The 24,306-nt window shown below is 43.0% G+C and overlaps 1 protein-coding gene across 1 annotated transcript in view; it reads right to left on the bottom strand.

Moving 5' to 3' along the window:
• Positions 1-647: 647 nt before the first annotated feature.
• The window catches only part of CDH1 (cadherin 1), an 81,200-nt gene continuing 57,541 nt past the window's right edge, over positions 648-24,306 (bottom strand). The window contains exons 4-16 of the mRNA XM_019455447.2: positions 22,546-22,689; positions 22,291-22,446; positions 21,392-21,536; positions 19,871-20,046; positions 19,482-19,610; positions 17,290-17,472; positions 15,686-15,930; positions 11,789-11,934; positions 8,650-8,874; positions 8,105-8,335; positions 5,091-5,221; positions 3,348-3,491; positions 648-2,423 (exon numbers count right to left, since the gene is read on the bottom strand). Coding sequence (XP_019310992.1) covers positions 2,214-2,423; positions 3,348-3,491; positions 5,091-5,221; positions 8,105-8,335; positions 8,650-8,874; positions 11,789-11,934; positions 15,686-15,930; positions 17,290-17,472; positions 19,482-19,610; positions 19,871-20,046; positions 21,392-21,536; positions 22,291-22,446; positions 22,546-22,689 — 2,265 coding nt within the window. The 3' untranslated portion in view covers positions 648-2,213. The remainder of the gene's footprint in view (positions 2,424-3,347; positions 3,492-5,090; positions 5,222-8,104; positions 8,336-8,649; positions 8,875-11,788; positions 11,935-15,685; positions 15,931-17,289; positions 17,473-19,481; positions 19,611-19,870; positions 20,047-21,391; positions 21,537-22,290; positions 22,447-22,545; positions 22,690-24,306) is intronic.

Below are 24,306 nucleotides of genomic sequence, written 5' to 3'. Positions count from 1 at the left end.
CACTTTTGACATATTCTCAACTTATGATGGTTTATTGGGATATAACCACATAAGTCAAGATCTGTATATATATTTGACCACCACTTAAAAAAATTTATATATCTATCTCAAGTCCTACACTCCAGCAGAGGAAAGTGACAGAACTGTAACAGGGTTTCTCAACAGCAGCACTACTGACATTTTGAACCTGATGATTCTTTGTTGCACATGGCTGTCCTGTGCATTGCCGGACGGTCAGCAGCATCCTTGGCCTTGACTTGATGTCATCACAATCAAAGTATCTCCAGAAATTGCACAAAGTCCTCCGGGAGAGGGAGCCATACTCTCCCCCAGTGGTGAACCACTGGACTACACAAACTTTTTGCTGACTGACTGAATTTGTCTGAAGCTCTGCTAGGTCCCTCAGCAATGCCCACAGTAGTTTTTCCATTAAGAAGAGAATGTTAATGGCTTCTCCACATACCATATGGACAGTTTTCAAGTAAAGTGAATTTGTAAATGCAGTTTCCCACACTCTGCCCGCAATAGAAGGACACAAAGTTCTGGAGTAGTCATTTCAACATGAAGCTTCCTTCTCCATGTTTTGAATAAGCCCAAGTACCACTGGTCTTGCATGGAATTGTGGCTAACCAAATAAAACATGTGTCTGACAATGTTTAACAAAATTCTTTAATAAAATTTATAAAAATGAATATTTAAGAATTCTCTCAGCTTGAATTGTTTTCCTTTTCCACTCCCAAAGAAAATACAAAATTATCAACACCCACACACATATATACTCAAAACTATAGTGACATTCTCTATACAGGACTACATTCGAGTTTAAATTGTTGAAAAATCAAGACAATTCCAAGATGTGATTGCAGGGATGATTTTTTTTTCTTCAAAAAACACCTGACAGACAGTAAAGCAATTTAGATAAGATTATTTTCCATGGTTGTCAAAAGGTTCTTGAAGTTCACATTTCAACTAAAAGAAGATCCAAATCAGAGTTCTCCCCACACTCTCCTTACTAACACATTTTAGGGCCATATTTTCTTCCTGCTCCTAAGGAAAATAAATTGGATTTCCTGATATTGTTTTCTATGCATGCTTGGAATTTCGGGCAGATGTTTCCAGATCAGCCAGCATATCCTGTGGACATCAACAACAGCAGGCACTTGGGGGGTTCTGGGCTGTCAGGAAGAAACTCTGGTAGCAGGATCCTGACTGGAGTCACATGTTAAGATTCTTCCATTCTTTCTCAGGACTAGAGGCAGAGCCACCTCAACCATCCTCAGCCTCAGTTTCCTAAATTGCCAGGCTCAACAACTTGTCTCCTGCCACCTTCAAACCCATTTTTCACGTTGCTCTTCGCTGGGACAAACACCTTCTGTCTTTGGCTGCAGCACTCGAGGCACTACCGTAAGTGTTGGAATAGATCACTCTCTTGTTTGAGTGTTAGATGAACATTAGATGTGGAGTGGCACCTGAAAACTCACCACCCTTTCTGGTCAAGGCTTCCTGTTTAGAACCAGATCACCCCAGTAATGACATACACATAACAAACATTCTTATGCACAACCAGTAAGTGGATGGATACCTATTTCAAGTTATATACTCAGAAGATTAAAGGTCTTAAGAGTAAATAATACCCAGTCACACTATGGCCAGACTAAGACCACACTTATCCTGAAAGGGCCCCACAATTTCTGCATCAGAGAACCCCTGTCTGGGGCAATGTAGGTTCAGAAGGAGTAAGAGTGGATAGTAGAACAAGGGGTGCTGTGCAGTGATAGGAGGAAAAAAGTACACAAATTAAAAATAATTACACACACATACATACATACACACACAAAATAATAGGGCAGTTGACCCCTCCCTTCCCTTAAAAAATGAGACGAAAACCCTTAAGGAAATCTGCAAGTTGCTAGCAGAACCTTTTGAGGCTGAAGCTATTGTTCTGAAGTATTAACATATGGGGGTCTTTGGGACAGCATCACCACTTAAAGAGTGAGGAAAGAAAAAAAGATTCAAAAATTAGGGCGAAATCATTCGAACACACACAGATTAGATCTATAAAGTGGAAATCCCAACTATCCTAACTGCATCACCGAGCAGTCTCTCTTCCCCAGAAAGTCATCTCAAGTGAAGGGAGCTGAGAAACCATGAGCCCTGAATTTTCTATCACACGATGTAGGGGCCCATCTCCTTCCCCATTTGTCTCGAGTCCCCTAGTCATCCTCACCACCTCCGTACATGTCTGCCAGCTTCTTGAAGCGATTGCCCCATTCATTCAGGTAGTCATAGTCCTGATCTCGGTCTGATTCCGAGGAGTTTAAGGAGCTCAGACTAGCAGCTTCAGAACCGCTTCCTTCATAGTCAAACACAAGCAGAGAGTCGTAAGGAGGAGCAGTGGGGTCACTGTCTGCTGCCTTCAGGTTCTAAAGAAGAAGGAAGACGATAGGATCTTTCAATGCAAGGAATCGCACACCTGTCCTCTGAGGCAAGATGCCTCCTCTAGGTGCCTCGAGCAACGAGTCACACATGACCATGCAACCATCCTGCGACACCAATAAGGTAAATTTATACAAACAGTCAAGGAAGACAAATCTAATATATATTTCATGAAAAGAGAACATTACAGGTAAATTGCAGAATCTTTTCCTCTATACTAATGATAAGTTATGTGTAGGCAGGAGACAAACAAGCCCGTCAGGATGGACAGAGGCTGAAAACAGTCGTATTGTAACATATAGAATAAACTCCCTACTTGGCAGTAACAGTGTGCTTGAATGAAAATTTTTGGCTTCTACCCTACCCTTCCTACTTCTTCTTGACTGGAATACAGACCCAAGGCCTGGAAGTGTGGCAGCCATCTTGTGCTCATGAGGTAACAAGCACAAAAACAAGGTACCCTCTGTTATATCTGTTTAAGCTCCTGGAATTTAAAGCTGAATGCATTTCTGACATATACAAAGGGATGCTATTTTTCTGGCCCTTAGGTAGACTTATGATACACATTTAATATCACATCCCAACCAGGAGTGGGATGCAGGGGCAAAAAGACTCATTAGTGAAACCAAACTGGATCTACTTTGAATTCCTTTAGCTTCATGTCTACTTTTACTAAATCCTTTCAAGTCATTCTTGGTTTTGCCATATGGACTTCGCAAATTCGCTAGGAACAATTTGAAGTGCTCTAAGTTCTGAAATTCAGATGAGACACAAATAAAAAATAGCAGTCAGGGATCAGACAAGGAGAAAACATAAAGCAAAGAATCTAAAGACTTTTTCCTGACTTTCAACACAACTGTTCCTGAGTTGAGAGATGAATGGCACCATGGCTTTTGATTTTGCTAACTTACTTCATCAATAAAGTTTCCAATTTCATCAGGATTGGCAGGGCGGGGCCGGTACTGGGGCATGCTCAGGAGGGTTGGCGCCACATCATTACGAGTCACTTCAGGCCGAGCATCCAGGCCCCTGTGCAACTGGCTCAAGTCAAAGTCCTTTGGAGAAAAAGGTAAAAACAGACCCGAGTAAAAAGAAACAGTCACAAATAAGGGGATATATTTGGATTATAGATTCTGGTATCAGATAATACCCTGTCAACTGCATGATAGTTGCAAGCATTTGCCAGTGTAAACTAAAATGACAATTTTCAACCTAAGAGTTTTCACAATAGCCCTAGAAGGAAAGACATCAGGGGTGCCTGGGTGGCTCAGTTGGTTGAGCGTCCGACTTCAGCTCAGGTCAGGATCTCAATGGTTTGTGAGTTCAAGTCTCACATCAGGCTCTGTGCTGACAGCTCAGAGCCTGGAACCTGCTTCCAATTCTGTGTCTCCCTCTCTCTCTGCTCCTACCCCACTCACACTCTGTCTCTTTCTCAAAAATAAACATTAAAAAAAAAAAAAAAAAGGAAAGACATCAAATGATCATGAGGAGCCCCTGTGGTAAGGATGTAGGCTGTTATACCTTATTAACTAAGTCCTAGCCGGTCCACAGATTCTTGTGAGCCTAGCTGCCGTATACTCAATACCTGTGTCCTTCACAAAATTCATACGTTGAAACCTAATGCTCAAGGTGGTGGTATTTGAAGGTGGGACTTTTGGGAAGTGATTACGTCAGGAGGGTAGATGGAGCCGTCGGGAGGAGGACTGGTGCCCCAATAAAAGACACCCTAGAGATTCCTTTCTGCCGTGCGAGTACATTATGGCTGGTTATGAAGGAGGAAGCAAGCCACCACCAAACACCACATCTGCTGGTGCCTTGATTTTAAACAACCCAGCCTCCAGAACTGTGAGAGATGAATTTCTGTGGTTTTTAAGCAATGTCTGTGGTATCTTGTTATAGCAGTCCACACAGACTAAGACAGTAGCTGAGACCAGCAGTTGTCCCACAAATGCCTGAAGGACATTTCTCTGTACCCCTTAATATGTTATGCAAAACAGGCATTGAAATTCTAATCGATGGCTATTCTTCCAGACCACATCGCTCAGCAAATGTGCTCATGCATGGCGGGAGTCAAAAGCCGAACTCTGAGATGGGGCCCAAGGTTCCCTTTCTAGACAGAATACACTTTCAAAAACTCTCCAGAAAGGTGCCCGGCTGGCTCAGTCAGTAGAGCATGTGACTCTTGATGTCGGGTCCCTGAGTTTGAGCTTCACGTTGGGCATTAAGGTTACTTTAAAAAACAAAAACAAAACAAAACAAAAAAACTCCGGGGCAAGGTAAGATCATCTCCAAAATCAGGGAAAATAAAGAAAGCCTGAAGATTTAACATCTACAAAAAGAAAAGCAAAAGTTTAGCATACCTATAAACTCAAGGGACAAAATATCACAACAGATTAATTGCTTTATGTCTAAATAATTTGAAGTTCATGTCCTGAGAACAGCCATGAGGAGGACAGGCTTGAGTCAGACTACCTGGTTTGACTGCTTCCTACCTGTGTGACTTTGGGCAAGTTATTTAACTGCCCTTTGCATCTGTCCATTCATCTGGGTGCTGAACAGAACAACGGTATTTTAAATGCCTACCTTCTCCTAATCATTGCTTCTTCCAAATAGAGATCACCACATAGCTTTTTGCCACAGTTTTAAAAAGGTACCTGATCCTCTTCTCCACCTCCTTCTTCATCATAGTAATAAACATTGTCCCTGGTGTCATCTTCTGGGGGTAGTAAGGGCTCTTTGACCACCCCTCTCCTCCGAACAAACAGCAAAAGCAGCAGAATCAGGACTGGTGTGGGGAAGAGAGAACAAGGAGAGCCACAGGTCAGGAAGGCCATAAAAAGCAGCTATCACACAGCACCACTGCCTTGCCTACCAGACAGATGGCTGTCAGACAACCCACATGGCGATGCTCACATACCTGAAGTTAACGTATACAGTATAACATAGTGGACAATTACATGGGAATTCAAGCGTGTCTTCAACTGGACTATTTATCTTTTTTAATGTTTATTTAATTTTGGGAGAGATAGAGCATGAGTGGGGGAGGGGCAGAAAGAGAAGGAGACACAGAATCCGAAGCAGGCGCCAGGCTCTGAGTTGTCAGCACAGAGCTAGACTCAGGGCTCAAACTCACAAATTGGGAGATCATGACCTGAGACGAAATAGGATGCTTAATGGACTGAGCCACCCAGGGGCCCCTAACTGGACTTATTAAACCAGTCAGTCATTTCTCAGAATCTGAGTTAAAATGCTCCAGGCAGAGGAAATGGTAGTAAGGACAAAGGACCTGAGGCAGGAGCATGATTGGCATGATTAAGAAAAGTGAAGTCAGCATGGCCACAGCAGGGTGAGTGAGGGGGAAAGAAGCAAACAGAGGGGTGGCAGGGATATGTCGACTACTAGAAGGACTTTGGCTTTGATTCTGAGTTGGAACCATTAGAGGTTCGTGAACAGGGCTGAGTCACCCTAAATGTGATTGACAGGTGCACATTATTTTTAATCAGTTCTGAGGAATGGGACACAGACCATATAATCACCTGGTATATTCCCTTAAGATAAAAATCATGTGGGCAAGCTCTACGATCTGTTTAATTTCCAAAGTTTTCATCTGATCATGGGATGTTTCTAGGGTATATATGATTAACAGCTGTTAAAAACTTTTAAACTACTTATCGTGAATGAAAAAATGATGATTCAATGTGTTTTCTTCATAGATGCTTGTGCCCAAGTACCTCTAAAGGACACCCTACAGGGGGAGGGAGGAGGGAAAGGACATCCTACTGAAACAGTATTATTGGACTGAAACAGGAGGTTGCATAGACTTGGGGAAAAGATTTCTTAGAAGTACCCAAACTCCCTATTGTTTCTGAAATCAGCAAGTTTCCAAGACTTTATTCAGATAAGCAAACTTCCTTGATCACAATCCATAAACAGGAACAGTGAGCACTTGCTGGGTCGGCCTAGACGTGCCTTGGCACCGAGGACACGGCCCTGAAGACCATATAAGATGTCAACAGTCACCATCCACGTGGAGCGTAGAGCAAGTAAGAGCAAGGAGCAGGTTATCATCTCCAAGAAGATGTTACTGATCAAACGTTACTCAAATGTTATCCCTTTAGAAAAGTAACAACATATTTTTACTGCTTCAGGAAGTACCACCCTATACACTGTACCAAAACCTCAGTAACCCCAGTGGGATCCTCAAAAAGCCTGGCACAAAGCAAGCAATCGAATATTGAGGGATTACACGAACATCCACATGTCCCGGCATCTTTGTAGAATCACCTTTAGAAGGCTAAGTTCTACGCTTGCCCACAAGGAACAAGAAGCTAGAAGTGTGGATCCTGGCGTTGCTTCTGCTTTCGATGTTGTTCCACATTTAAGCTTTCTTCCATGTTGTCCTTGGCCTCTGTGTCTAATAAAATATACCCCAAACAAATTGAGGTAAGGCTATTACTAAAAAATCGGTATTTTAAGTGTAAACTCCAGTCTTGAACATTTTCCTCAGAATGAAAGTGCTAGTTTGTAAATGCTGTCCCCAGAGCAGACTGGCCCGTTCAAATGTGATTGGAGTGGGAAGTAAGTGGGCAGGCAGGGCTTGTGCTGTCACACCTGTGCTGATGACACAGGAAGGTGAATTAACCTCATCCCACGGTGGCAATAAAGGCCATGTGAATTCTGAGGAACACAAGTCCAGAAAGCTCACTGAATTCTAAACAACACTCTCCTTCCTTCTGAGTTTTGAGACGACACAAGCAGCAAAGGGCAGGAGCAAATGAATCTGTTGAAGCAGCAAGCGGCAGGGGAAAGAACACCTGTGCTGAGTCGAACTTGAAACCCCAGAGGTGGCCCCACTGCTCCCTCTAAGAACTTTCTTCTACTCCAGCCACGTTGGTCTCCTCCCTGCCTCCCCTTCCTCTCTGTGCCTTCACTAGTGTGGGAACCGTCACGAATGTCCCTCTGTCCATCTGGATGCCATCAGTCCCTGTCCCGACCATCCTACATCTTCCACCAAACCTTCCTTGAGGCTCAATTAACAGCCCCCTCTTCTGAATGCAAAGGCATTCATGACCTGGACCGCCCTTTTCAGCCCCTAATTATACACGGTCTTTCCCCCACTCTGTCCTGATAGTCATTGATACTCACTATTCACCCTGCACTCCACCCCCACTCTGTGCCAAGTGTTAAATGGGCACATGGCCACTCAGTTAGGGTGGGACATTCTAGGTGTGGCTGTGTTTGAGCCATCGGAATGGGAGTGAAGGTGCACTTTCCAGATACGTGCCTTCCACTTCCTCTCTCATCCCTTCTCCAGGACGGAAGGTGGGGGTGGTGAGCTGGTAGCTCCGACCATGCTGGTGAGAATAGTACCCTAAAGCCTTGCTGCTCTGGGTTGCTCTAAGAACCTCCAACATTTGCACCCCCGGGAGCTGGTGACAAAGGTGGAATGTGAGGTCCCACCCCAGATCAGAATTCTCATGCAGGCGATTTGTATGCACTGCCCTGAAGGATTCAAAGAACAACAAAATAGACGGACTGGGCTCCTGTTGATTTAATGGAACAGTGCTCCCTTCCAGTCTTGGCAAACTCAACTTTAAAATGCTCAGTAACAGATAAACCTCCCCCATTTTAGAAGCCAAAGACTGAAACGCTTGCCAGGCATACTTACTTAGTAAGGCGAGGATTCCTCCGAGAATGCCCAGAATGGCAGGAACTTGCAACCCCGCTTCAGCATAAGGCATGGTCCTCTTGCAGTTGTTGACGACTCCTTCGCAGTCACAAACATACACATCTAGGGTGGTCACCTGGTCCTTGTTCTGGTTATCCACGAGTTTGAGATTTATCTTGTAGTCGCCCAACTCTAAGGTTTTCTTTGGCTTCAAAATTAGAGATTCACGGGCTGGAGGAAGCAACAAAAATAAATGATGGGACCAGGAGAAAAAGAACAAACAAACAAAACAACCTCATTCTAGAATTATTAGGGTAAAGAAAATGGAGCTGCTTGGGTGGAAGATCACTGTGCAGTATGTTACAGAGTCAGATACCAGGAAAGGAAAGGGACCTTTGGGGGAATGCCTCAAATGCAGATGGGGCAAATAAACAAGCATCAAACAAAAGAGGTGACATCTGAGAAGCTGAGAAGGGACTTTCAGAAGTGGGTGGGGGGCAGGAGCAGGGAAAAGCATGGGGTCAGAGTAAGACTCCAGTTCCCACCTTGGTCACTGTAGTCAATGGTCCAGTTGACACTTGCCCCGTGTGTTAGTTCTGCCGTGAAGGGAGATGTGTTGGGGGGAAGATCTGGATCAAAGATGTTGATGATATGAGGCTGTGGATTTTTCTGGCAGAAATCCATACTTCGAGGTTCTGGTACGGGGCCATTGTCATTCACATCAGAGAGGATAAGGAGAAGGGTTCCCGTTCCAGTAGCAAGTGGAGAACCTAAGAGAAAATATATAGGAAATACCACAGCTCAGGAACATTCATGAAGCTCTACTGCCTCGAATCAGACCAAAGGCCAATCCTGGCTTGCTTCTTCAGAGATTCATCACCAGGCCCCACCCTCCCCATCTCAGGGCATCTTCACTTCTGGTCAGGCAGCTCTCCAATACGCTATTCCTCACTTTAACAACAATTATTCAAGTTATTCCTCACACCAAGGACAGGCTCCCTACTCTTTTGCACGTACCTTTATGCATCCATTAAACTTGAACCACTCCAAGAATTCCTCTTTGCCCCCCTACCAGTTCTCCCTTTCCGAACTTCTCTGGCTTTAAGGTCATTATCAAAGGGTTGAGCTTTTGAAATTGCTACAAGTTGCAAGTTGATTTTCAAAGTAGACTTGGGGAAAAAAAAGACTTGGACACTTCCGTGTGCATTTCGTTTACATTCTGACATATGTATTCTACCATTTTATGCTAGCATCTAGCATAAAATGGTAGAAAGAGTAGACACTCAAGCATCATCATTAATATTAGTGTGGGTTTTTTTTTTTTCTTAAGTAGGTTCCATGCCCACCATGGAGCCCAATGTGAGGCTCCAACTCACAACCCTGAGCTGAGATCAAGAGTTGGGCACTTAACCAAGTGAGCCACTTAGGTGCCCCAATATTTGTTATAGAAAAAAAATGCACAGGACTATTATCTCAAACCTATAATCATGCTTGGGTGGCAAGAATGTGGTGATTATTTTTTCTTTTTACTCTTAAAAAAATTATGGCTTAAAAAAAAAACCCCACATAGCATAAAATTTACCATGTTAACCATTTTAAAGTTCATTTTACATTTTAGGCTCAACAGTATATTCGCATTGATCTCCAGAACAGTGTCATCTTGCAAACTGAAACTCTGTAGCCATTAAACAACTCCCTGCTTTCCTTCTCTCCCCAGCCCCCTCCCCGCCCCTTACCACCATTGTACTTTGTTTCTATGAATTTGACCACTTTCACACCGTAAGTTAAACTATACAGTATTTATCTTTTTGTGACATGGCTTTTACTTAGCACAATGCCCCCAAGATTTATCCATGTTTTAATATTCCATTGTATACATATACCATACTTTATTCATGCATTCATCCATGGATAAATCCTTTTACCTTATGGGAGAGGAAAAAAAACAAAAACAAAAACCCAGCAGGGGCCATTTAAAATTTTTTCTAATTAGGGGCACCTGGGTGGCTCAGTTGGTTAAGTATCCAACTTTGGCTCAGGTCATGATCTCACGGTTCGTGAGTTCAAGCCCCGCTTTGGGCTCTCTGTTGTCAGTGCAGAGCTCACTTCAGATCCTCTGTCCCCCTCTCTCTGTCCCTCCTCAGCTTGTGCTCTCTCTCTCTCTCTCTCTCAAAAATAAATAAACATGGGCTGCCTGGGTGGCTCAGTCAGTTAAGCATCTGACTCTAGCTTAGGTCATGATCTCTCGGTTTGTGGGTTCCAGCTCCACGTCGGGCTCTGTGCTGACAGCTCAGAGCCTGGAGCCTGCTTCAGGCTGCAAATGGGACCCAGTCAAAGTCTAACTTGCCTTCCTCACTAACTCCCAAATTACAGCTCCAGGGACAGGCTTTAAATTCTAACAGGTTTATCTTTCCCCAGCACATTCACAATGTGATGGAGGCTGCATCATTCAACAGCCATCCGCCCAGCCCCATCATGGCCTTACTCGCTTTCCTGTGTTTTCTAGGTTGTCAACTACTTCAGAAAGCTGGTAAGTTAGTGAGGGAAAGAGACTCATTCACAATGTCAGGAAGTGAGTAGGTTCTAACAATAATTCTATTTCTAAATATCTAGCCAGGGGAAATACTTGCACATAGAGGCATGTACAAGGATGTTTACGTATGAAAGTCTTGGAAATAATGACCAAGTAGAAACCATCCCAGTGTTCTTTAATGTGTGAATAATTAAATTATGCTAGATCCAGGTAACAGTTTATTATTTTTTAATTTTTTAAATTTATTTTTGACACAGAGAGAGAGAGCGAGAGCATGCGTGTACAGGAGAGGGGCAGAGAGAGAGAGAGAGAGAGAGAGAGAGAGAGAGAATCCCAAGCAGGGTCCACATTGTCAGGGCAGAGCTCATTGTGGGGCTCAAACTCACGAACCACGAGATCATGACCTGAGCCGAAATCAAGAGTTGGATGCTTAACATACTGAGCCACCCAGGCAGCCCTAGGTAACATTTCTTTATTACCAAGAGGTAAATCTATAAAGTGCCAAAGTAAATCTGTGTCTTAAAGACATATTGTAAATAATAATAAATTACATATCAAGTAAATGAAAAATTTAATAGAAATCAACATGTATAAAATAATGGTTTTTACAATAAAACCAGGCTATAAGCTAGATAGTGGCTTTATAATAAACTATAATTCATATGCAGAAAAACGAATTCAAACACACAGAAACAGCCTGGAGGGAGTCACATTTCACTAATAATGATGATGATAAAAATAATGATAGTCCTTATAGAGTAGTACTATGTAGCAGACACTCTTCTAGGCATGTTTACATGAATGAATTCATTAAAAATCTAGATGGGGTATTATCATTTTGTCAGAAAGAGGAACTGAGGGACATAGAAATAAGCTTGTAAGTCCAAAGTCACATAGGTATTATGTCCTAGGCTCTAGACCCAGGCAGTCTGGCTCCTGTGGGGAAGGAGTGGGTTCAGGTATAAAGAGGGAATGGTGAAAAGCACTTCTACTTGACCTAAATTATTTGTACCCTTAAAAATCATATGCTTTTTGTTTAAGGATAAAAGAGGAAGAATGAACTCTTGCCTCTAAAAGAAAGGTGGGGGGCAAAGAAGCAAACGAGCTGGGAGGGTGAGGCGGCCAAGGCCAAACCCTAAGGACATCCTTACCATTGTCGGTGGCGATAATGAGGGCCGTGTACGTGCTGTTCTTCACATGCTCAAAGTCCTCTCTGTCTAATTCAGCCCGAGTGAAAATGGCACCAGTGTCTGGATCAATCCTCAGCCAGTTGGCAGCATCCCTCCAAATCCGATACCTGAAAAGGCACAAGCTCTGGCTTAGAGTACAAGAGTGAACGGCACATAGCTAAGAAGGCTAAGGTTCCTCTTTGTTCGCCATTCACATCTACAGGAAAGTGTGACCATCCATGTCCCCTTCACCTGGATTCACCCATTGTTGAACCATTTGAGAAGAAGTTGCAGCCATCATGTTCTCTTACTCATAAATACTTTGGCGTATTATCCCCTCAGAACAGAGGCATTCTATTATATAATTACAATTGGATTTTTAATTTCAGGAAATGTAACATTTAATATATGGTACATATTTAAATTGTCGATTTCCCCAAAACTGTCCTCCGGAGCATCCCTGCCCTGATTCAGGATCCATCTACGCATGACATTTAGATGTCACGTTTCCTCAATTTGGAAACATTCCTTAGCCTTTCCTTTCTTTCTCAACACTGGTATTTTTGAGACGTGCAGGCCAGTTGTTTTGGAGAAAGCTCCTCAATCTGGGCTGGTCTGATTATTCCCTTCTAAGTAAACTCAATTCATGTGAGGGAAAGGGAGGCAAGAGCACTGGATAAGCGATGACTGTCCTTCTCAGGAGGACATTAGGAGGCACATGACATCTGTTCTTTTCTTGGTTAACTTTGATCACTTGGATAAGGGATAGGGCACCTGATTTCTTCCCATTAAAGGTACTTTTTTCCTAAGGGGAAAAAAGACCATTAGTCTATGGTCTGAGGGGAGAAAATGTGACAATATCCTGTTCACCAACTAACTTTCACCCAATAGATTTAATATCTATGGGTAATTTTTGCCTGAAGCAAGGAGTACTATGAACTTTAAGGTTTTTTTTTTTTTTTAAGTTTATTTATTTATTTTGAGAGGGAGAAGCAGAATGTGCAGGGGAGGAGCAGAGAAAAAGGGAGAGACAGAATCCCAAGCAGGCTCTGGGCTTGATCCCACAAACCGTGACATTGTGACCTGAGCTGAAATCAAGAGTTGGACACAACCAACTGAACCACACAGGTGCCCCTCTTTATGTATTTTTAAAGCAGAGTCTTATAGGCCAGCTCCCCAAAGGGTACAGTACTCAAATGGTGGCAATATGCCACTCAAAACCCCCACCACGAACACTTGGAAACTCGTGTTGACACAGTGACTGGAGGATGCGCTGTAATACTGGCCTTTCATGGCAGGTGCCAGAGAAGCTCAAGTTCCTTCTGGCCTTACAAAGGAAGAGAAAAGTTTTATTCAAAATCCCAGAATGATTCGTTAAGCTATACCTACTTAGGAGTACCAGAAGCAGTCAATCAGAGAAAACAAAGGCATGAAAAAGAGAGATATACTGCCCAGCTATCTGCTAGGGTCATGGCAAGGCTCAGAAAAAGAAGCAAAAAAGCTAAGGATGCAAGAGCCCTGGATACCTCCAGGTATATCCCCACTTCCTTAGGAGTACAAAGCCATGAACTTAGCAAGTGGTCTTTGTTCCAGGAGTAAGGGCCTCTACACACAGACTTGGTCCCCGTACTTGCCCAAAGAGAAGCTTTAAATGACCCTTACGCTACTGCAAGCTAAGGCATCAACTGGCCTGGAAACCATACAGTCCAAGGCTTCATCATTCAACGAAAACCATACAAGAGGTCTTTGGTTTCCCACTATAGTTTTCAACCTTGATTAAAAACACTTCTTACTAGCCCTAAAAGTTTGGACCACCTAGAGGACTCCTTGGATTATGAGCAGTACATTGGATACATGTATAAAATTCAACACATTTGAAGTATTTTAAGATTTTAAGTAATCTGTACACTTCACATAGGGCTTGACCTCGTGACCTCCAAGATGAAAAGTCATATGTTCTACTGACTGAGCCAACCAGGTGCCCTGAAATTAAGATTATTTTAAAGCAAATCTCAAATGTCAAAAGATTTTTCCTGTAAATATCTTAGCATATATCTTATATAGATAAGGTTTTAAAAATTTTTTTAATTTAATGTTTATTTTTGAGAGAGAGAGAGAGAGAACCAGTGGGAGAGGGGCAGAAAGGGATGGGGACAGAGGATCCAAAGCAAGTTCTGTACCAAGAGCAGAGAGATCCAATGCAGGAGTCTAACTCATGAACCATGAGATCATGACCTGAACTGAAGTCAGCCACTTACCCAACTGAGCCACCCAGGTGCCCCACGTAAATAAGGAAATTAGAAAAAAATAAAACATAATCATAATGCCACCAACACATCTAATAAAAACAGTAATAATTACTTACTGTCATCTAATGCCACGTCCATGCTCAAATTTCTCTGACTGACTCAAAGGTATCTTTTATAGTTGGAGTGTTGAATCTATCTTCAAGTTGTAGTCTACATATTACAATTGGTTGATTTGCCTCTTAATACTCTTTTGATCTACAGCAGTCCTCCCTGCCCTTTTGCCACTTATTCCAGTGTCATTTGTCATATAGTTCCCACATTCTGCATTTGGCCAGATTTGTGGCATTTGTTTCTTCATTCTCTGCATTTCTGCAAAATCAGATTCTAACGCTTAACTAGGTTCTGCCTCAACTTTAGTTTACTCCAAAAAAAAAAAAAATTTCCATAGTGACGTTGTGTGCATGCTACTGAATCATACATATCAAGTGGTACATTATGTTATATTGTCCTTACTTTTCTTTTTCTTTTTTAAGTAAATGTTAAATACAATCAGAAGATTTGGGTGTTATCAGCCTGGTTCCTTCATTTAAAAATTCCCCATCACCCTTGACCTAATGACTCAGTGCTAGCAGCCTTTAAGATCTCTACCTGCACCTTTTATATAGCTCCTCCTATACAGGGCACATGTGTGGTCCAAAGGTATTCAGGAGCCCTTTCTTTCACTTAGGACAGAATCAGCACTTCCCAAACTAACCGCTGAGGCTGAAATCACACTTAAACTCTGTTTGAACTTGAACTTGAACCAGTGAAAAGCACTGATGCTAAAACGCAAACACCCCACCAAACAAGAACACGCTCGATTACTATGCAAGACGCTATTCTGGATTTGTATGTTTTTCTCTAAATAGTTGAGAGCCTGGGGCACCTGGCTGGCTCAATTGAAAGACCATGTGACTCTTGATCTCCGAGTCATGAGTTCAAGATTGAGGGTAGGGATCACTTAAATAAACTTTAAAAGAAGATAGTTCAGGTGTCGTGACAGTTTCCCCTAAAGTACATGTTAACAGGTAGGAACCTCCCTCTCCAAGAAGAGGAAGTGGGCACATTGGCGGAGGCCCGTTACTTCTTGGAAATCATGGTATTACTAACAAGACACATGTGTCCTCTTTGGATTTGTATTCTCATAGTTTTTTCCTAGTCACATCCAGCCCTCAAAAAATTAAGAACATTCTTTATCATACATGGTTGTGGGGTGTTGTTGTTGGTTGGCAGGTGTGGTTTCAACATCTGTGGGTGTGATTTAGATTATGGGGTGACTTCAAGTTTAAAAGGAGAAGAAATACTGAGCTACTTCTAACACAACATCATGTATGTAAATTAAAACCACATTCTTAGTACACTGCATGAACTTGCAAACAGGAAGCAACAGTAAATCGGGAATGGCTGGCTATGGAGGGAACGGAACAAGTGTGGAGAATGAGAGTAAAATGGAATTAGAAAAAAACGGGGGGGGGGGGGGGACGACTTGCACAGACCGATGATGGTAAAATGCTATGAACAAAGTATTTTATACACACACATACACTCATACTCAATTGTTGCAAGTCTGTTAAAAAATCCTCACACTTACGTTATCCTCTGTTCCATAAACTGGTCCGGATCCTCAGCAGTGTAGGACGTGATTTCCAGGCCCACACCAAAGTCTTCAGGTATGTGCACTTCCTTTTGGAGAGGCACAAAGATGGGGGCTTCGTTCACATCCTCCACGTCCACGGTGACTGTGGCTGTGGAGGTGGAGAGAATGACCTCAAACGGGGACACATTCTCCACGGCCACATACAGAATGTATTGTCGCTTGGTCTCAAAATCCAAGCCCTAAGGAGAAAAAAAAAAAAAAAAAAAAGAAAAAGAAAAAGAAAAAGAAAAAGAAAAAGAAAAAGAAAAAGAAAAAGAAAAAGAAAAAGAAAAAGAAAAAGAAAAAGAAAAAGAAAAAAAAAAGAGTTCAAAAATACATTTTATGTTACTTAAAAAAATAAATAAAATTAAGTCCTTAACTATTGCTTTTGGTTAGCAGTATCCTAGGGGTTCTCAAATCTAGCTAATCTAGTTAATTAGGAAGAATTAACTTGAGAACTTTTTAAGAAAATGGAGGCCTGCACTCTAACCCAGTAAATAGCAGTCTCTGAGGGTGGGGCCCAGACATGCGTAGTTTTGAAAAGCTCCCAATGACTACCATGCAATCATAATAAAGATGAGAACCCTAGGAGAAGAATAAAAACAAACTACGGGACACGTCAAACAGCAAACCCCAGTGAACAAACACTAGCACATTAAGTCATTCATTATTCAAGTCCAGTAAGAATGTTCTCATCCCATGTGACATGCCATCCATGTGACAGCAGATGGACAGAAGACCCTGCTTGTCCACCTCAATGACCTCAATTAAGTTTACTGTCAACATGCAGTTCAGATCAGTCAGCAACAAGGTCAAAGCCCAGCTGGGTCATATCCTAGCTGTGTGATCCAGGCAACTTAACTTCTGGGTCTGTTTCTACATCTAAATATGTAGGAAAAGGAATACTTCATGGAGTTGCCGTAAGGAAAAAACTGGGAACTTTGATGAAGGACTTTGTCTATGGTAGGGACTCATTTTACTAGTTTCTTTCTTTTGTTGGTAGCATAGACAATGTTGACATTGGATGGTTAGGGGGAGATAAGATTATGTAGTAAGTAATGCATAAAGTAATAATGCAGAATGGTCTGCTCACTTGCTCAAGAGGAAGTCAAAGCCTTGGGGCTGATTCAGGGATCCATTAACTCTGAGTAATCTCAACAAGTAAATCACCCAACTTCCTAAGTCTTCAGGTTTCCAAAACATTTCTCAAAAAGTCATTTGTCCCACTTCTAAAATAATCCAGCAAAATGGCAGAGACCAGTAAACTATTTTCCCTTTTATTTGCAAAATGGATATGGAGGGGAGGAGTAGATAAATGTTTAAGGGAGCAAGCCTTTTAAAACACACGGTATTTTCTTTCTCTTCAACCTCAAGGAGCTTCCTGAGTCTCACATGTGCTGGAATAGTCACTGCAAATCCCAAATGGTCCAACAGATCCTGGGAAAGCCTCTCAGCCTTACCCCACCAATGCCATGCTACTTCTACTTCTGAGAAGACACCAGTGGACAGGGGAGTTTCCAAGAGGTCAGTTTCTGCATCTTGCCAGGCACCATACAAACCTTAGCTGTTTTCAAAATGCCATCGTTGGTTACTGGGTCTGTGGTGACAACAAATTGGTCATCCTTATTGTTCAATATGGTGTACACGGCCTGCCACGCTGGGGTATTTGGGACATCGGCGTCAGTCACTTTGAGTAAGGTGATTTCGACATTAGCTTCGTTCTCAGGCACCTGCCCCTGGTACTACAGAGCAAAGGAGAAAATGGACCACTTATGACATCCTGAGACCCAATAGATGAGCCAGGGCCTAGAGGGCTAAAGGAGTCCTTTCTGAGCCCAAGATTCAAGGAGAAGAGTCTTGGAGGAAATGCCCACTCCATCAGTAGAGCCTCTATTTCTTATTGGTGGAGCAGCCAATACTACTCAAGGAACATCATCCTTCATGACTACCTGAAGAAGCTTTTTAAGGACCTGGCTACCTGAGCCCCTCACAGCACACTCTGACCCAGTTGATGACTATGCTCTTAATCAAATTCAAGACACGGTGGCTTATCCATTACTCTCCTCTTCCTATCATTCCCAGTGGTACCAATAATTTTCTTACAACAAAAGTCTGGTCAGTAGAGTCCTCTGCTTAAAACCTTTGATGACATCTCCTTGCACTCAGGATAAATTCTAACATTCTTACCTCAGTCTACAAGGTCGTGCAGGACCCAACCTCATTTAGTTCACTACACTGACTGGTTTTCAGTTCTTGCTATGCATCAAGCTTTTCAATGATTCAGAGCATGTTGCATATGCTGCTCCCTCTGCCTGGAGCACTCTTCCATTGTCCCCTGTCCCGCGTTGGCCAACCTCCTGTCAAATCTTACTATAAATGTTACTCACAATGCCTAGGTTAGGGTGGCAGACAGTGCTAATTGAATACTAATATCCATTCACCCCTTCTTCGCGAAATATATTGTTGGAGGCAGCAAAGTGCCCAGACAATGTATTTTACTTCCAGACATCCTCGAAGACTGCAGTTGCTAAGAGGTAAATGGAACTTGTATGGGTCTGCACAGAAATAAGAGGACTTCACTTAGCAGCAATGCCTTGTGCTCCCCGTGGCCTTGCTTCCTTCCTGAACGAAGCACAGACATAGCTGGAGGGCTAGCAGCCATTTGGGGCCATAAGGGGACACCGAGGTTGGAAGCTATGCACCAAGGATGGTGGCAAAGTAAGGCAAAAGAGGTTTCATTGACAGCACAGATAATCTAGCTCCGGGCTTTTTGTGACACTAGAGAGTTTACCCTATTTGTTTAGGACGTAAGAGTCAAGTCTCTGTTATTAACCACTGAGCTGATTTCTAATTAATGTATTAAGACTCAAGGTTCTGGGGTGCCTGGGTGGCTCAGTCAGTTAAGCATCCGACTTGGGCTCAGGTCATGATACTGTGGTTCATGAGTTCAAACCCCATGGCGGGCTTCTGTGCTGACAGCTCAGAGCCCAGAACCTGCTTTGGATTCTGTGTCTCCCTCTCTCTCTGTTCCTCCCCACTCGTACTCTCTCTCTCTCTCTCTCAAAAATAAATAAAGATTAAAAAAAGAAAAGAATAGAAAGAAAATATTTGTTCAATGAATAAACAAAACCTGGTAGGACTTGTGACCAAGATACCCAAAATGAAAACATGAATTCAACAGGTGCCCCCTCCCTTTTTTCTTTTTTAAAGTAATCTCTATACCCAACATGGGGATCAAACTCACAATCCTCAGATCAAGAGTCACATTTTCTGTGGTGCCTGGGTGGCTGAGTCAGTTAAGCTTCCAACTTCGGCTCAGGTCATGATTTCACAGTGAAGTTCAAGCCCCACGTGGGGCTCTGTGCTGACAGCTCAGGGCCTGGAGCCTGCTTTGGATTCTTTGTCTTCCTCTCTCTCTGCTCCCCACCAACCCCCCCCCCCCCCCACCAGCCATGCTCTGTCATATCTCTCTCTCTCAAAAATAAATAAAAGCATCAAAAAAATATTAAAAAAATTATAAAAGAGTCACATTCTCCACTGACTGTGCCAGCCAGGCACCTCAGGTGCCATTTATAATTTCACAAACGTGTGCCAATAGGGCCCAGGCTGATGATGGCAGGGACAACTGCCACCCCAATCTGCTTGCTTTCTGAAGTTCAGTAGTCTAGGGAAAGCTGTCAAAGGCTTCACCCATGAGCACTGTGAAACAACAGAGGACCTTTCTTTGAAAACCGAGGGGCTGCAAAATTACCGTGGTTGGTTCAAAGATGGGAGGGTTATCGTTGATGTCAGTGACCGTGATCACGGCTGTTGCGGTTGTACTTAAACCTTCGCCTTGCAGGTCAGCAGCCTGAACCACCAGGGTGTACATGGGGACACTCTGCAGAGATCAAACACATTGGAGTCAGGACCCAGAACCATATCAGGCCCAGCCCAGCCCAGAGCATCAAAACACTTTATCATTTGCTTGAATGCTAGCCTGCCTTCTAGGTATAAAACCTCTACACAGATGTTTAGATGCAAAGCTCAGACCATAACATGCTACGTGGCAACTGGCCTCTGCCGAGTTTTGCACGGTCCACGTGATCTAGCTGATGTCTATTTGCCCTCAACCCCCTCTATATCCTCTTGACCCCTGACCTCCCGGTCCAGCCCGGTGGTGACCACACTGATGACTCCTGTGTCCCTATTGATGGTGAACATTGTGCTCTGAGGCAGTGGGGGCTCTTGGGAGAGGATGGTGTACGCGATGGCGGCATTGTAGGTATTCTCGTCGTCATCTGCATCTGTGGCCGTGACCTGCATCACAGAAGTTCCTGGAAGTGCCAAACGAGAGGAAGATTCAGTTAAGCTGCACTTTGGATTTTGGCCAACATTGCTCAGCTCAATTCTGTCCAGAATGTTCCAGGAGGAGCCTAGGGTTGGTACCGTGTCATGGCTCTCCATTTTCTAATTTCCAAAATTCTTACCAGTGCGGGGGGGAGGGTTGACAGCATCCCACCAAATGAGCAGTGTTCCAAGGACTCAGCTTTTCCACAAGATACTTTGGATCGGGCTGGAGGGGAGGGCTACGGGGAATAAGTAACCTTAAACTGAAACAGTGCCATGTCTCTCAAACAGAGTGAATGAGGTGAAAACTAGGAAAAATCCCACAAATTTCCGACATGGCTTATAAGTCACGGCTTCACCAGAGAGGATGGTCACTTGAGATCACTGCCTTCAAGGTAGAAGAGAATACTTATAGCACCTGTGACTGACAAAGGACTAGTGCTGATCACATCAAAAAAAATTCTTTAGGGATCACTAGGAAAAGGAAAAAAATAGCCCAAGGGGGGAAAAAAAGAGCAAAAGACGAAGAAAGAAGTCATAAGAAACCCAAAGGGCCGGCAAACACAGAAAATGCTTAGCCCATTAATAAAGCAGAAAAATGCAATTTAAAATTGTATGGAGATACCACCACACAGTCAACAGAGCTGAAAAGTCTAAAATTCCAGGATATATATGTTGCTGATGGGAGTGTAAACTGGTCCAACCCCTTTGGAAAACAGCTTGTCAGCAAGTATCACACTGAACAGGCACATACAATACAACTGAGCCATCTACCATTATGGATTTATACCCTAGAGAAAGTCTTGCATGTTTCCATCAGGAGATATATGCAAAGAAATACTACATGACAATGAGAATGAATGGACTTGGACTGCTATAGGCACCAACACAAACAACCGTATGTACATAAAGCTAAACGAGAGAAGCATGTCACAGAAATACATGTAGAGTGTGGTTCCCTGTACATAAAGTTTGAAAACATGCAAAACAAACAAGAGCTTATATAGAGATAAATATACACACAGTGAAATAGACAAATGAAAGCAAAGGAATGATTACCACAAAAGCCAGGGCAGCGGTTACCTTTACAGGGGACAGAAAAGAATCTGGTCATGAATGGCATGCATCTGTTTCTTAATCAGGAAAGGTTCTTAAACTGCTATTTTATAATACACATTTCTGTAGAAAGGATGTTTTATACACATGGTGCAAGCTTCTAAAGAAGTTCTATCGCTATGAAGGGCCTGACCCCAAACACCAGCCCCAACACTCTTAAGTCCAAAGAATCTAAGCGTCTTTCTGGGAACTATGCGCCTTATGTATTGGCCATACCTGGAAGAGCACTTTCCATGACAGAACCTTCAAAAACCTGCTGGGTGAACTCTGGCTTGTTGTCATTCTGATCTGTCACCGTAATCACAATCTCCATTGGGTCTTCGACTGCATGCCCATTTGAAGACACAGCATGAGAGTACAGCTGAAACAGCCAAGTGAAGGTTACATGGGTCCCAACCAGGGGGAAGAAAGGGAAGGAGTCATGTGACCGGCCTCCATCCCCCTCCCACTCTCCAAGACCCAAGGAAGGACACCCTAGCAGAGAACTTTTCTCGGACATGTGCTGCTGCTTCAGTGGTGTCATGACAATGTTTGAGGTCATGATATGTAAAGATTCATGGGCTGGAGAACACAGCTACCAGGTCAGAGCTCCCATTTCCCATAGGAGGGGCTAGGGAGCCAGGCCTAGGAGAAAACAGTAGAACCCTAAAACACTCTGATTCGTTCCCAGCCGGCTAATGTTTGCTCTGACTGCTCCAGTCTAGTGTCTCCCCAGATTTTTCTACATTTGGCCTCAATGCATTACCCTTCAGCTCTCCAAGCTTACTCTGATACCAAGGTCTAAGAATGGCTTTTGCTCCCCAATGTCATCACTGGCCTCTTCCTCTGGGTCAGGGACTTTTGGCCCCAAGAGTAAGTTGCTACCTTGGGTCTTAACTCATGCATAAGGACTCTCCTCTCTTTATTCCTAACAAAGAAAATATTAATGCTCCCCTCCCCTCCCCCCCCCAATTTTTCCCCAGCTCTCCTGTCATCTCCCTTTATTAACAGGTACAGAGCTATCAAATTAAGCCTCACATGTCCAGAGCACCTCATCTAGGGATCCAACATGGGTCGACCACAAAATTTTGGGAGGTTATGACCCCATTGTTAACAGGCTTCTGAGAGATACTCACAATGTACTTGGCAATTTGTTCTCTATCCAGAGGCTCCGTCACTTTCAGCCATCCTGTTTCTCTTTCAATAATAAACACACCAACAGGAGGTGTGTCAGCCCCTTGGCCAGTGATGCTGTAGAAAACCTTGATTTCTTTGTCCCTGTTAGATTTGATCTGAAGACCAAACAGAAAGAAACAGCATTATCCCTTTTTCTTCTTAGTCCTTCTCTGACAAATTGCTCCCAGAGAAGTAAAGAACTTCCTGCTCTCTACCTGAACCAGATTTTTAGGGAATGGGCCTTTCTCATTTTCTGGGCAGCTGATAGGAGGGATAACCCAGTCTCTCTTCTGTCTTCTAAGACCATGCTGGGAGTTGGGAAATGTGAGCACTTCTGTCTGGGTTTCGGAGAGAGTGTCCTAAAAGGAAAGGAGATGAAGAACAAAATCAGGTAATTCGGGAGAAATAATACAGGCCCAACAGTTCCACCTACCCAGCCAGCATCTCCAGCATTCTGAGGGCAGTCGATGATTTTAACTTAATAACAAAACACAACCCAATGAACCTCTCTGCCATATAATAAAGATGGCATTCTCTTTTGATCCTTCTCATGTCCAGAGTTCAAGTAATCAGTATGCATACACAACTATACATTTGAGAGTTTGATATTATTTTGCAAGTTATTTCAAGCCTATATATATTATACCTGTTGTTTTTAAAAGAACATTACACTCTGATGATGTAATATCAGAGCTTATTCAACAACTGGATATTCAAGTGTTTCAATTTTCTTTTATGTTTTTCCTTGGGGTATAGGCCTCCAAAGTGGAGTTATCAGCCAAGATGAGGTAAGTTTTAGGAATTGGTGCTAAGAACTACTTTGTGATCAATACAAATTCTTTAACCTCATTGTGTTGTTTTATCTATTGAGTTTCCATTTGTTCTAACTAAAGCTGTTGGGATGGGAACCAAAAACACCCTTTGAGACGCGTATTGAACAGTTTTCATGTGTGATAAAGATAGCTTTATGCACACACAGGGAAATAAGATAGTTGAAGATGGAAGGAAAGTTTCTTCCAAATTGTTTAAGTGCTTTAAAGTGATTAACCATAATACTGTAAAGGTTCCAGAGGACAATTCCATCTCCCACTCCCCACATACAAATGTGATTTAAGCACTATTTCCTGGCTTTTCAAATTTGTTTCAAAATGCACAAGACAGACATGAGATAAGAAATCCTTCCCAGTACTGCATTCCTGCATATTAGTTACTCACATACCCCATAACACACACACACTCTCTCTCTTTCCCTCCCTCCCTCCTTCTCTGCCCTGCCCCTGCTCACGCTGTCTCTCTCTCAAAATAAATAAAACTTAAAAAAAATGTTTCCCATTGAGTCTTCTCTTCCCCTCCCAAGACTCTCCCCACTAGAAACACAAAGAGTAAAATAAAATGATCAGAGGATTGATCTCCTGCTCATTATCCCTCCAAGAAAAAGACAGTTAACAATTACTGAGTACTTACTGTATGCCTAGCACAGTTATATCGTTTCACATGTGTTAATTCAGGCACTCATTATTATCTGCATTTACAGATAAGGAATTTCAAGCACAGAGGGGTTAAGTAACTCTCCCATGTCTATTCAGGCAGTAAGTGGCAGGGCTATGATTCAGTCCCAGATAGTGTCCATGCTCTTACCCACTATTCTACGCTTCCCACAGAAAATACAGATATTCACACTGCGCCATCATTCCGGCTGATCCCTCCCCCCACCTACTCAAAAAAATTCCCAACGATTAGTTCAGTTAGACCAATGGTTCTCAACTAGAGGTGATTCTCCAACCCGGGGGGCATTGGCTGTCTGGAGACATTTTTGGTTATGACAGCTAGGGGCATGCTGCTGGTATCTATCTGGTGGGCTACAGCCAGGGATGCTGCTAAACATCACAACAGAAAACCATCCAGCCCCAAATGTGAATGGTGCCAAGGCTAGGGAACCTGCATCAGCCAGAGGACTAAAACAATGGTGAACTTCC

The sequence above is a fragment of the Panthera pardus genome, unplaced genomic scaffold (genome assembly GCF_024362965.1).
Source record: "Panthera pardus isolate Hobbes unplaced genomic scaffold, ASM2436296v1 HiC_scaffold_19, whole genome shotgun sequence".
NCBI classification, from domain to species: Eukaryota; Metazoa; Chordata; class Mammalia; order Carnivora; family Felidae; genus Panthera; species Panthera pardus.
This window is presented reverse-complemented; position numbering and strand designations above follow the sequence as displayed.